Source organism: Netta rufina (genome assembly GCF_964035555.1).
Source record: "Netta rufina genome assembly, chromosome: 2".
Classification (NCBI taxonomy): Eukaryota; Metazoa; Chordata; class Aves; order Anseriformes; family Anatidae; genus Netta; species Netta rufina.
In genome coordinates, this window is record NC_140124.1 from 123,773,376 (window position 1) to 123,787,999 (window position 14,624).

The following is a 14,624-nucleotide window of genomic DNA, read 5'->3' on the forward strand; positions in this document are numbered from 1 at the left end:
AGCATAGAAATTTGAGCCAGACATGCTACTTTGAATAGTGGATCCAGCTGTGGTTCAGTGAAAATAGAACTCTTAAAATAAAGTTGAATGAACCATCTGTTTTCATAGAGGGAGCAAGGGAGAAAGAAAGTTTGGCTGTTACTCACATTGCAAATGCTGTAGGGGGCTTTGTTAGATTTAGCATATTCTAGCATATGCTTCATTCTAGCCATGCAAGACCCACACTGTGATGGACATTGTTTTACTTCCTGGTGTGTGAACTCTGGCAAGTTATGGCTGTTCCGTGTTTGTTTTTTTTTCTTTTTCCAGTTTTGCAAAAGGAAAAAACAGTTTATATGTTGCTATCCTAAATCCACCTGGTGGCATTCTCTTATATCTGAAACAGCTTAAAATTAATCAGCCAATGTACTGAGATACTTTGTCTGGTCACCTGTTGCTGATGGTTAGAGGTGGAAGCTTCCTCTCAAGGCAATAAGGAGCTTTGTAGCTACAAAAATATCTGAATATCAGCTTATTTTAAATATCAGATGATTTAAAATAAGAAGGTATTTATATGGTTGCGCAGTTCCTGGATTGGTGTACTGATCTGAGTAAATATTACCGTGGCAGAAAAGCAAAAATTAAAGACCAGTTTAAACCTGATCAGTTCTCTTTTCTTGGCATATGCCCTATAAAATACTTATCTCCAAACAAAGTACACATAGATGGTTGGTAGTGACACACAAAACAACTTGGTGTTCCTTATGTAGTAATGAGCATTTTAGCATACTTAACTGTTTGAAACTATGGACTTGCAAATGTACAGCTCATACTAGTTGATACTAGTGGCTGACAGATAATCTATTCTTCCTCTTGAGCCAAATCACATCTATATCATAGAATGCTAAAACAACCTGCCTCTCCTTGTGCCCAATGAATAGTGATTTACAGCTTCTCTCACAGCTTCCCTCAATATATTTAGTAGGTAACACAATGCAGTTGAGTCAGGAGCATCCTTGTTTGGTTTCCTACAAATGACTACAAATGCTACAAAGCAATGCTCTTCAGAGTGCAGAACCTGTTCTGTTCTTCATGGACATGCAAGAATGGAAAGGTGCTTTGCAGTTATGGTTCCTTCTCTGTGCATCTCTGTAACAGCAAGGAACAGTTTGACCTTAAGCAATATGATCCTGGCAGTGTTTTTTTTTTTTTTTTTTTTTTTTTTTTTTTTCCTATCTTCTGTAGTTGCTGGTTTTAAAAACTCTTAATGTACATTGATCTACTGGAATATATCTTTTCTCCAACAGTAACAAATTATTTTCAATTACAGAACTAGAAGGTATCTTTTATTCCTGAGTTAAATGGTCACAGTTCAGTAAAATCAATCTCAATACTTATGCTAGGCATTATATATGAGAATTTTGTAGTCTGTATCTGATGTACTGGGAGCTAATGATATGTAAAAAGCTAAGGGGTCATTGTAGATAAATCACCTCAGCACATACCATGAGTTCAAGGCAATCAGAGTAATGTCCTGGGCTTTACAATCAGTAGATATATCAAGTGCAGGTAGAGAAGTTATTTTCTTTTGCACGACACTGGTGAAAACACTGTATATATGATGTCCTGATTTTATGTCCATGTATCAGATGATTGGTGGATATACTGAAGAGCTTGACAGTGTGTGAAAAATGATGCAGTGGTTAGAGAAGACACCTTACTATGTAAAGTCTGTGGTGTTCAACTACATTTTTGAAGAGGATAATGGATTGATATTGTAGGTATAGGAATAGATATCTTCCTTCCTTGGTATAGGAAGGGATGAAGAATTACCTAACACTATCAGGCTTGTTACTCTGATAAACAAAGACATTAAAGAATTACAGAATCATTAGGGTTGGAAAAGATCTCTAAAATCATCTAGTCCAACTGTCCACCTACCACCAATATTACCCACTAAACCATGTCCCCACATCTGTCTTAAACACCTTCAGGTGTGACTTCCCTGGGCAACCTGTTCCAATGCCTAACCACTCTTTCTGAGAAGGAATTTTTTCCTTCCCCACATTTTCCTTTCAGGTAGTTGTAAAGAGTAATAAGGTCTCCTTTGAGCCTCCTCTTCTTCAGGCTAAACAATCCCAGTTCCCTCAGCCACTCCTCATAAGACTCAACTTATGATAGCCTCCTTTAATAGTAGATGGCATGCAAATTTCCTTTCAAATTAAAGCTTAAATTTTCAAGCAAACCAATAATAAATACAGTATCCCAGTATGGCGCCAGTGCTTCCTGCTGTCCTCAGCCATCAGTTGAACCAGCTTTTTTTCAGAAGGCCTTACTGTAGTCCTGTTTCCATGAGAAGTTTTGTATCATATGATGTGACTTTTGAAGAAATATTTGAAGTTGTGAGGTTTGTTGTTGAAATCTTTTAAAACTGCTGAATGGAAACCCACCTGCTAAGATCCTTTTTCAGGGGTCTTTGGTGACGAGGACCATGTATATTGACTTAACAGATGATTGCAAGTCTCTTGCACTGAAGACCTTCAGCTGGCTATATATAGAGGAAGACAGGCCTTCTTTGCTCTCAAGTGCAGGACTATTCAAATGTGTTATGAAGGGTTCTTTATTGATTCATCTGAGATTGGCCTTAGCAAGAATTAGGACAGGAAATAATGTGAAACAATACATTGATAATTGCAAAAGAAGCTGTCTTTTTGGCTATTTGATTGATAAAGGTTGCAAATGCACTGAACACACTTAAATGCCTGATGTTCTAGGCTGTTCCAGGCTGTTTGTTGTTCTTATTCTTTGCCCATTACTTAAAATTGTTTTGTTTCCTGTGGGCTACTTAAATGTTGTGAGAAATATCATCGTCAGTGACATAAAGGAACTTAGGGCAGATGATTTATTCATTCTTCCTACCCTCCCTGTCTGAAATCTATCATGTAACGGACTATTATTTGAAGGAATGACTTTGCCCTTCTTTTTGTGTATTTCTGTAGAAAGTAACCTGGCTATACATGTGGTGTTTTTTGTTTGTTTGTTTGTTTTTTAATTTAGTTACAGATAAGCACCAATTCAAACCTGAACACATGCTGTACAGATTCCGATACGATGATGGAACATACTATCCAAGAAATGAGATGCAGGAAGTGATTTCTAAGGTACATAATGGAACATTTGCTATTATTAGGAAGAATGCACCAGAAATTGAGATTCTGCTTGAGAAATAAAATAAAATATTATGCTAGAACACATAACATTCCTTCACGCTTGCCTGACTTTATATTTATGTGAATCAAACTTAATTTTCCATTTGTAAGGGAAGATCTTGCCTTGTTGTTACATATTTTAAATATGGAATTAAAAATGTATTTTAATTACTTCATGATTTCATATGTGGGATGCATTGCCTGTGTTTCTGGGTAATTCTGAGGCTGGCATTTCAGTCCATTGCATTTTTCAATCCATCTTAATAGATTTGAACTTACATATAGATTAAATAAAAATAAAATTCAGAGTGTCTTGTATTAGTGTCTTAACAAAGCAGTAAATCAAGAGTCACATAGATGTTTAAACATGGGTATTAGTATCCATCTACACTACTAGGTGTAACACTTCTATTGAACAAAGTTGCCTTTAAACTCATCTCATGATTTTGACATAGAAAACTGCAGTATCTTGGATATTGCATTACAATGGCACTCACTTTCTGCTGGCATTGTTAATGTAAGCTATATGTAGGAGAATCTTCAATACCAAATTCTAGCAGGCACAACAATGTAGAATGAAACCTGTTTTGACACATTTTTTTATTGTTATATATGTTTTGTCGTGCATGTTATAAAGATTTTTTTTTTTTTTTGATAGTCTGCTAAGGAATGCTTATGTGATTTGTTTTTCTTAATGCTATTTTCTGATGGTAGTATCTTAAATTCCTTCAAGCATTCTATTTTTGTTTTCAATTGAAAATGTATTACATCTTTTCACATCTTTGAATCATTTTTATTTTTATACTTTTTAGTTGTAATTTTACTTTGTATATATATAAAAAAGGTACTTATGCGTGTAATATTTATTTTTATTTTTTTTTTACTTTAATTGCTTGCTTTGTGTGTAGAGCACCAATCAGTGATTTGGAAAACCTTAATGCATAGACCATTACTTTATCTTTCAAGTTTTGTGTACTTTTTTTTTTTTTTTTCAAAATACTATACCTTAATTATTATTTTTTTAATTCTACCTTAAAGCTGATCCTTATTTCATGTGTATCAGTTGGTTATAAATGATTTATGTCTCATGATTTTTATGTCAATATTGTTATCTGGAAATAGTAAGTTTTGGCACATAAAGAAATTTGAATAGTTTTGTTTTGCTAGCTAAGTGAAACATGTAGCTTTTTTACTGTGTCCGTTCCTCTCATGTTCTCTGGGGTGTGAATATGTAACAACATTATAATCCACGTAAGTAACCTCATCTTTCTCTTTTACAGGGTGTACGACTGTACTGTCGCCTTCACAGTCTCTTCACCCCAGTAATTAGGTGAGTCTAGTTAGGAAATCCTTAGAGACTCATTCAAGAGAAGTATGTATTCTGAAGATACTGTGTTTGAATGTAGGAACCTAACCCACCTTTCTAAGATTGGTCTTTGGGGTGAAATCAAAAAAGATTGAAGGGCTATAAAGACAAAAAGTGTAACTGCATCATAAAATGAGTGCAAACTCAATCCAAGATTATCTTTTTTTTCCAGACTTTTAGAGCCATCTAGGTCCTGATAGATGTGCTTATATGCTTACTGTAGATATTAATATACTCACTTCTTTAGTAACGTTCCATTACTCATTTGTAGAATCTCAGCTGCAAGAAGGCAACTGTCTTTATGTTGCAGTGACAAAGTAAGATATGGTCAGCCTTCCCCTTTCTGTCTACACTGAAAGGTTTGACTTGCTTTACTCCAGAGGCAGCTTCTGAAGCTCTGTTTCTGAACCACTACAAAATGGTCAATTCATGCTTACACTAACTTGTATAGAAAATAAGTGTTTTTTGTTTGTTGTTTTTAGTTTAGGCTCTTTTGACCTTTTGCTTCATATATATACCTACATATATATTTTTGTTTTGGACAGGGATAAAGATTATCACTTGAGAACCTACAAATCTGTAGTCATGGCTAACAAACTCATAGACTGGTTGATTGCACAGGCAAGTGTATACCTTTGGATTTATGTGCTTTTCTAAATATTGCATTTAAATTATGATTTGAAAGGTAGTGATGTATTAGGTGGAATAACATACACTTTGTATAAGAGCAGTGTGTGTGTGTGTGCGTGCACGCATATTTGTGTGTAATCCTCTTAACCAGTAAAGTAACAGAAATCAGCTGTCAACAGCCATGCTATTCATCCCTTTTGTACTTATCTTCCTTATTTGCAATTGAACTTTAAATGTTTTAATGAGACTTAGCTTTGTAATTCAGCACGTGATATTTTTCAAGGCTTAAAATGAAATGGATAGGCCCTGAAAACCCTAAATTACTAACTGGAAGTCAGTACCAATTTGCTGTTATGATTCTGTTTTATTTTAAGCAAACCAGGAACAAGAACGGGGTAACCTGTTCATTCAGTCAACATGTACCAGCTTTATAAAATAGAAGTAAAAATTCTCAATACTTTTATACTTGCCCAGTGAGGTTATACCACTGTGAATAGAATCCATTTTACTTATATATTAAAATATAAAGAAAATATGCTATGGTTTAACAGGGGGACTGCCGGACCAGGGAGGAAGCTATGATCTTTGGTGTAGCTCTTTGTGATAATGGGTTTATGCACCATGGTAAGTAAATACATTCTATACAAGGTATACATACCTCTTGTTTAATGCCATCTACATAGTAGGAAGGAAATGCAGGCACTGTTAAAGATATTACAGACAGTATAGGAAATTCATTCATTATATCACTGGAGAAACCTATGCTACAATTGTCGTGGTTTAACCCGTCTGGCAGCTAAACACCACGCAGCCGTTCGCTCACCCTCCCCCCTCCCTCTCTGGGACGGGGGAGAGAAATGGAAAGTGAAGCCCGTGAGTTGAGATAAAGACAGTTTAATAAGACAGGAAAATAATAATAACAAAATAATAATAACAATAATAACAATAATGTTACAATGGTGATAATAGGAAAATAATAATAATATGGACAAACAAGTGATGCACAATGCAATTGCTCACCACCCGCTGACCGATGCCCAGCCTAACCCCGAGCAGTCCGGCCCCCTCCCCCCAGCTAGCCACCCCTATATATTGTTTAGCATGACGTCAGATGGTATGGAATACCCCTTTGGCTAGTTTGGGTCACCTGTCCTGGGTCTGTCCCCTCCCAGCTCTTACTGCACCCCCAGCCTGCCTGTTGGCAGGACAGAGCAAAAGGCTGAGATGTCCTTGGCTTGGTATAAGCACTGCTCTGCAACAATTAAAACATCGGGGTGTTATCAGCACTCTTCTCATTCTAAGCCAAAACACAGCATTCCACCAGCTACTAGGAAGAAAATTAATTCTGTTCTAACTAAAACCAGGACAACAATCTTGAAGAAGAAGAAGAAAAATATGTATTGTATACTCTAAAAATTATTTTCAGTCAATTTTAAAGCATATACTGAGGGTTTCATCTTTCGAAGGATTTAGGGGTGGAATTTTGGTGAACCACATTGAAAGAAAATTCTTAAGCAGGTAATACATGTTTGTGTAGGTGAGCCTGAAGATAGACCTTGAGGAAATATGTAGGAAAATAAAGGAATAATTTTTGGAGGAATGAATTAAATGTTGTGGAGCATGACTTTAAATATGTGAAGTGGTGACAGCCAGAGAAAGTGGACTGTACAAAAATGATAGAAAATGTAGAAATGTAGAAAAAATAATAAAGACAGCATGGAACAAAGAAGAAGGGAGAGGAGAGCAGAGATACATGGAGTACGAAAAATGAGAACAGGTTGCATTTAATACCATCAGAGGGAAGATTTCAGTGAAATGATTGAAGCAGTGGGTCATTTACTGGAATAAAGAAAAAGAAATCATTTTCTCATCAGCTTGTTTAGATAAGGAGGAAGAATTAACTTTTTCTCAGACAGTGTTCACTTTTGCCTTTGATTTTTGAACATACAGACTGCATCTGTCTGCTGTTCTAGTTGCTTCCACATCCCCAGCAAACCCATTTCTAATACTGAACGTGGTGTACATCATTCATGCACTTGAAGAGTGCCAGAACTTGTTAGTGAGCATTTCCAATAGCTGTCCAACAGAACTTTTCAAAATCATGTTCTTAAACCAATTTCAGGAAGCACAAGCTTGGCATTTTCACTAAAACGAGGCTAAGCTAGTCTTCCTAACCTTGGTGAAATCTAAATACAGTAGCTGAAAATAAATTTAGTGATACCTACCTATAATGGATCCAGGAAAAAGAGAGTTACTAATGTTAAAAATTAAGTTTTCCTTAGCTTCACACAAAAAGTAGTTTGCTAGCATTTAATTTGTACATGTTCAGTATATTATGGGTAATAAAAAATATGCTATTCAAGAATTCAAAAGAAGAACAGGATTAATGTTTGTGTTTCTGTGTCATACAGTGTTAGAGAAAAGTGAATTTAAAGATGAACCACTGTTGTTCCGTTTTTATGCGGATGAAGAAATGGAAGGGTCAAATATGAAGCACAGACTGATGAAACATGATTTGAAAGTAGTGGAAAATGTCATAGCTAAGTCATTATTGGTGAGTTAAACCAAATTATCATATGTTTTGATGAGTTAAAACCAAATTGGTATTAGTGACAGTAAATTAGCACTGTGTATTGTTTTTTTTTTTTTTAATGGAGCTATATATACTAAATGCCTTCCTGAACAATCTTTTGAACAATTTTGAACAATTCTATTTTTCAGATTAAATCTAATGAAGGCACCTATGGTTTTGGTTTAGAAGATAGAAATAAGGTGCCAATTATTAAAGTGGTGGAGAAAGGATCCAATGCTGAGGTATTAAACATTATAAATTATCTTTCTTGTTTTATTGACTTGCTCACAGGTGTATCATTTATATATCAGTTAAGAAAATGTGTGATAGTAGATGATAATACAATAATTTGAGAACTTTTCAAGTTAGCTATGATTATTATGCTTTTTTGTTTTGTTTTGCTTTGTTTGTTTAAAATTGAGCTATGACCATTAGCAACATTTATTTTATACAGAGATAATTTGTTATGAGTTTTGAAAAAGTAATGGTTTTATTTTAATGCTTTAAAAAATATTCCTATGATTACACTACTCATGAATGGAATAAACATCCTTCAGTAGAATATGAAATGAATATAGAACAGTACTCTAGTCTGTAGGTTGCACTTGATGTATTTCATAATAAAGGATGTATCAAGCAATTCTAGAATTTAAAAATCTGAATAAATAAATCATAGCCTTTCAGTTTGTTAGTATTGCTTTAGTTGTTATTTGGGTAATTTAATATTGTTCTAGTGAATTGTATGGGAGTCTCTATAAGTGTAAATATACAGAAATAATATCTTCTATGACAGGAAAAAAAAAGACTTGGACTTCAAGCCCTTCTATTTCTAAGCCCCACATCTCATTGTGGGATAAAAATTGTGATAAAAATAGATACGACAGAAAAACAGTACAATACAACCGCAGAACTATATCCAGAGATATTTTGCTGTTGGCTTTGCATAATCCCATATGGTCTTTTTCAGCAGTTAGGTTCTGTCATGATCTCAGGTGGCACTAAGACTTTGCATGTGCCTTGAGCAGTTCTGTATACTCCTGCCATCCTAGCTGGGAATGTTTTCTTTCTTGTTAGACTTCTTTAAAGATTGTATGCAATTTGGTTGCTGTACCATTGGCTCAAAAGTATGGCCATAAAACTTTCAAGGATACCATTCCATTTTGGAGCTTAATAGGTATTCTCTTATTAAAATAGTCATCAGGCCCTTCCTTGTCAAAAGAAGCGTTAGCTCCTTTGGAGAATGACATGTGGGCAAATGAGGTAACATCAATAATATAATAACAACAATAATAGCAAAAAAAAAAAAAAAAAAAAGCCAACAACTGGATCAGTGAAGGCTATTGTGTTAATTATTACAGATATTAACTAATATTGTAATACTTCAATAAAATCTTGACTGACAGTAGGACTTGTCATTAGGTCTCTTCAGAAGGAGAGTTTACAGTACACTTGAGGTCACTATAACCAATTCCAGAACCAATTTTTTGTGTGTCTTTTGAGTGTAGTTCGTGAAGGAGGCATAAAGAATTTTCTGTAAGTGTGTGTGTCATTATTGCTATTGGGGTTGCATGCAAGCAGAAGAAAACATAACGTTGGTGGTTATAAAAGGCAAACATCTACACAACTGTTATTGTTTTCTAGATGGCAGGCTTGGAGGTTGGGAAAAAAATCTTCGCCATTAATGGTGACCTGGTTTTTCTGCGACCCTTTAGTGAAGTGGATTGCTTCCTGAAAACGTGTTTAAACAGCAGAAAGCCCCTGCGGGTTCTTGTGAGCACTAAACCACGGGAGTAAGTTGTCATTCCTTTGCGGGAATTTTTAGAAACTACAATTGAAGTGAATTTAAAAAGACAAGTGGAACTTCAAACAGCGCTATTGTAAAGTTATTTTAAATGCTTTGCCGAATCTCACTTTGTAAAGTCAAGCAATTTGATCTGCTTTGATTTTGTTTTATTAAATTTGTCAGTCAGCAAAAACAAAACACAAGTGCTTAGATCATCAGGTCTGCCACGTTAAGTACATGAAGAAACCGCAAGTGTAGATGAGGTTTCTTTGAATACATGGACAGTTTTGATCACTTATCTCTTACTTATGTTTATTAAACAAGTTCCTCTGTCTGGGGATTAGTTCCTGGTTTGGCAGAAGTTGGACTTTGTGATCTAATGGGCTTCTTTGGTATGTGTGCTGGTTGTGTAAACAACAGTAGCAAGTAAACAACTCCAGATCTTTCTGTAACAGCTGTATTTCTACACAATGATTTGACCACTGCAATCTGAGTAGAATTTTGTTACATAAAAGAAATACAAAGTGAGGCCTAATGCCTGGGTTCAGTAGATATGTTAACGAACATTGGTCTATCAGTAAAGTTGTTAATGGTTTCTGTGTAACAAAGAAAGAGGAGAATAAGAAACAGCAGTAGGGAGAAATTCTGATCAGGTTTTGCAGAGAAAGGAGGAAGCCATCCTGTTGCTAGATAACACACAGAGAGAGGGCCTTGGAAATGGCTCCACTGAAGCAGCAGAACAGAGATGTATTTCTCCTGTCAATAAGCAGAGATCGCTTGAGAAATGCAGAGGCAACCAGAACAGGGAAAAGAGCAAAGAAAGAAATACAGCATAAAGTTGATCAACTGGACTGATAATACAAAAAAGAACAACAACCAAACCAAACAGCAGCAAGAACACAGTAGGTGATAGTATTGTAGCAAACATAAAAAGCATATCTTGGCATTTCTTTAATGCAGATCTTGGATCAATTTCTGATCACATTTTCTTCACAACTCACCAGTGAAGACATGGGTGAATTTCAAGAATGACAGAGATTATCTAGTGAATGAGGAGTTCAGAGGAGTTTAAGAACTTGTTTCCTGTACTACCTGCATTTTGTCAGAAGCTGCTACTAGCACAACTGTGTTGGCTGAAGACAACTATTCTCTCATAATTTCTTAGCTGAAACTGCCAGTGATGTTCTGTTATAGTTTATTCATTAACATGTTCACAATGCATTTTTGTACAAATCTGTACAAATTTATAGGCCCCAATGGGATTTGGATCTCATGTGTGCTTCTAATTGTCTCCAAATGCTAAACATTCTGTATACCAGAAAAAAACGGAAAGTACAAGAGATGAAACAATGATACTGTTCAAATCTATCTGTAAATCCAACTTATTACAGTTCAAATGTATTTTAAATTCACTTTTCACCATCAATTTAGATTTGTCTGCTTTTGCACTAGCACATGAAGTCCAGCGCAAAGATCCCTTAAATAATAATGGAACTGACTCTGGAAGTAAAGACGGCAAAGTTAGATCAGTGCTGTGTTATTCATGACCTAACTAGCTTTGATAAGGGCTAATGCAGCTGTGTTGCTTTTTCTGGAACCTGAGCTGACATCCTGTTAGCTTACTTTGGGCAAGATCAGGGCTTCATTTTAAGGAGTAGATGTGAATTTTGATAACCAGAACAGTGTTTTTGTTGGTTATGGTTGTCAGTATTTCATATTACCGTTGCACTTAGACCAAGCAAGAACATAACATGATGGGCTTATAAACTGCATAAACGGTAGTATGCAGTTCCTTACAGAACTCATTGCTTTGCATAGCTGCTCAGAAAAGCTGCAGCCAAATTTTTTTTATTCACTAAATGTTGGCAAATTCTAACATAGATCTTGTCTCCACGGTGTTCTGCAGCTCGTATGACAAGGCCTGTCATGATCTGTGATCCTGAGACTCTGTGCTCTTGCCTGATAGACTGCCTACCTTCCATTGCTATTTTACAACAACTTACCTGAATTGCAGTCCCTTTGGGAGGAATTTGAAAGCTGCAGTGCTGCTTTGGTCTTAATTAGCATGCTGAAATTCTATGTGAAATAGTATTGCCTTCCCCTGGTTAGTTTTAGTATCTCCACTTGCTCTTAATTCTGATGTAAGCTGTTCAAAGTATTGGGAATATGATGCTGAATCTGAAATTGTGAATTGACTAACAGTGTGAAGTTTTACACCCTGGTATAAAAAGCACACTACTTATTGCTGTTCAATTTTATGCTAAATAACAATATGCTACCTATGCTATGTTCATATTGGATTTTTGCTTGTACCAGGACAGTGAAGATTCCTGACTCTGCAGATGGACTTGGATTCCAAATCCGGGGCTTTGGCCCATCAGTTGTCCATGCTGTTGGGAGAGGTAAGTCATAAGAGCTGTCAACACAAGTGGTCTTCATACATTTCATATTTAAATAGCCTGGCTGAGACAAATCAAAATGAGCTCCAGTGAGCAGGTAAGGTAAGTTAAGGCTGTGACTTCTTCACAGATTGAGGAATAGTTGACAGAAGCAAAATTCCTTTCTCCAGTGAATGGGTGCTGGGAATTTTTTCCTGAAAGTTTATTTGTTAGGTCTCCATGTAGTTCTGCAATGTTCTGAAAATGTTCTCCAGAGAGTCTGTTTTTCACAAACCTTTTCAGTGGTGCTGGTCACCTATTTTGTCACAGTAATTGCAGATGTCTTGTCTAAATACCATTTTGTTTGTTTGGTTGGTTTGTTTTTCTGTTTTGTGACATATTATTCAAATGCTTGCCATCCCTAACTTGATAAATTCTGGGTTGCTGCACTGGCAACAAAAATAGTTCAAGCATTTTTTGTTGCTGTTGCATGCTGTTAATGGTAAAGCCAGATACCACTGTATTTCAGCTATTGTGGGGCAGTTGTGTCCTTTCCCCTCCTCCTTCTGTTGTAATTGAGGAATTTAAAGTGAACTGATCTGCAAAGCAGACAGATTTGAACAGAGCTTCGTAACTTTTTTTTTTTTTTTCTTGGCTGTGGTGCCAGAAATTAGATTTTCGAGAGAAAGTCTAATAAACTAGACTGTTGAGCTGATGTGATAATTATTTCTGCACCTGGATCTCAATTCAACTGCCTATCCTAATTCATTAAGCACATACTTTATTCCAATTAGCCTCAATAGTAGGTACATCTTGCTTGTGTGGTTTGCTAAACCTGAAAGATTGTAGGCATATGCTTAAATACTCTGCCGAATTGGAACCCTTTTTTTTTTTTTTTTCATGAAGTACAAAAAAATATTTTTTGAGAGATATTTAATAAGGCTTATTTCTGTTTTTAAATCCAGACTTTTGTGGATTGCAATAGCTGGCAATGGTATCATTTCCAAAGACTATCTTTGGCTTTAGATTTAAAATGCAACTATTGTTGCAGTTTTTATATTTTTTAAGTAACACCAACACCTGATAGTGCCTAAAATAAAGGAAACCCTTATTTTATATTGTTTAATACTGAAAAACATATATAGTTTGTTATTTCTTTTTCAAATATGCTCACCTGGAAGTCATAACATGGCTTTCTTTTTGTCAGCCCTGCAAATTCAGTTTAAACTTTTCTAACAGTTGACTTCTTCACCTCAGTGTTGCATTCTCTAAGCAACAGATTTTGACTTCACCAGCACCTCTGTAGCAATAGGAAGAGAGACATAAGGAGGTGAGTGTTCAGGTAGATGGTTATAGTCCAGCAGGCTGTCTTTCAGGAATAGTCTTGAATCATACTGAAAAGACCTGGAGACAGCTGGTATTTTTATAGTACCTTTTCAGTAGATAGAGGATTTTCCCAAGGTGGTTACTCTGTTGTGGAAAGAAATTGCTGAAGCATGTGTTTTATGTTGCACGTACAATATACATATATATTACTCAAGATTATTGTTATTATTGTTAAAGTTGCTTAGATCTTCTACTCTGTTATTTTTGGATATTTCAATTAAAACTGTAAGGCACTCTGTTATGAATGAAATGGAAAATAGATGAAAACATGGATAGGATCCTCAGAAATGTCTTTGGAACTCTGTTTTCTTGGAGTCCACTGACTTCAGAAGCACTCTGTGGTCAGAGGCTTTTGGGTTTTTGGACTGTAAGCTTTAAAGGAAATGGTTAGGAAAGGAAGCCTGTCAACTATGTGATTTTTATTTTTTTTTAACAGGAACAGTGGCAGCTGCAGCTGGTCTCCACCCTGGCCAATGCATAATCAAAGTGAATGGAATTAATGTCAGCAAAGAGACTCATGCAAGTGTTATTGCTCATGTCACGGCATGCAGGAAGTATAGGCGTCCAATGCAGGTACACTTAACTTGTTACTCTTGCAGATTTTTCTGACTAATTTTTTTTTTTTTTTTTGGTAAAATGTTCTCTTCAACCAAAGTAAACAGTGTGGTATGTATCTCTGTCCATGCACCTGTTGCGATTGAGTGTGGTAAAGGGATACAAGTGGTGAATAAAAGTGGAAGAAAGCCAGTTGAATTACAAAAGGCGAACATTCCTCAATATATTGCTGATGTTTGAGGTCTCTTTAATTTCTGCATTAAAAAATATAGGCTTATAGCTAAGTTCTTAATATGGTATTTTTAAAGTTTTATTTCAAGTTTTTCTGCAGTTCTATGCAGAAAGCATTTTGAGGTATATTCTCATCATGATGGAGAGGGATTTACACAGTTCACTGCTTGCTCATCAGCATGAGAATGTAATTCAAAAAGCTGATCCTCTTCCAGAATTTTGTAACACTTCAGCACATAGAGAGCAGAGTGCACATATTTTGCCTATAAAAGTCTTCGTGTTCATTCTTTGTGTTCCCATTGCATTCCAGTCTTGGAAATCAACATAAATTTAAGGGCTCAAAATTTGCCTTTTTTTAATATAAGCATCCAAGTTTTGTTATCTTTCTCACGTTAGTTTAGGAGAAAATCTAATGGCTTGCAAGATATAAATTGTATGGAAGAAAACCAAAACCAGCTGGATTATATAATGTAATCTTTCCAAGTTCCTGCAAATTTTTCATAAACTGTGAACTGGTATCATTAATTAACTGTAC

The 14,624-nt window shown here is 35.6% G+C and overlaps 1 protein-coding gene across 1 annotated transcript in view; it reads left to right on the plus strand.

Moving 5' to 3' along the window:
* Positions 1–14,624, plus strand: part of PREX2 (phosphatidylinositol-3,4,5-trisphosphate dependent Rac exchange factor 2) — a gene marked incomplete at its 5' end in the record, with an annotated part of 184,759 nt that overhangs the window by 80,950 nt on the left and 89,185 nt on the right. The window contains 9 exons of the mRNA XM_084282243.1: positions 3,037–3,140; positions 4,469–4,518; positions 5,100–5,175; positions 5,736–5,808; positions 7,596–7,738; positions 7,906–7,998; positions 9,398–9,546; positions 11,856–11,941; positions 13,740–13,876. Coding sequence (XP_084138369.1) covers positions 3,037–3,140; positions 4,469–4,518; positions 5,100–5,175; positions 5,736–5,808; positions 7,596–7,738; positions 7,906–7,998; positions 9,398–9,546; positions 11,856–11,941; positions 13,740–13,876 — 911 coding nt within the window. The remainder of the gene's footprint in view (positions 1–3,036; positions 3,141–4,468; positions 4,519–5,099; positions 5,176–5,735; positions 5,809–7,595; positions 7,739–7,905; positions 7,999–9,397; positions 9,547–11,855; positions 11,942–13,739; positions 13,877–14,624) is intronic.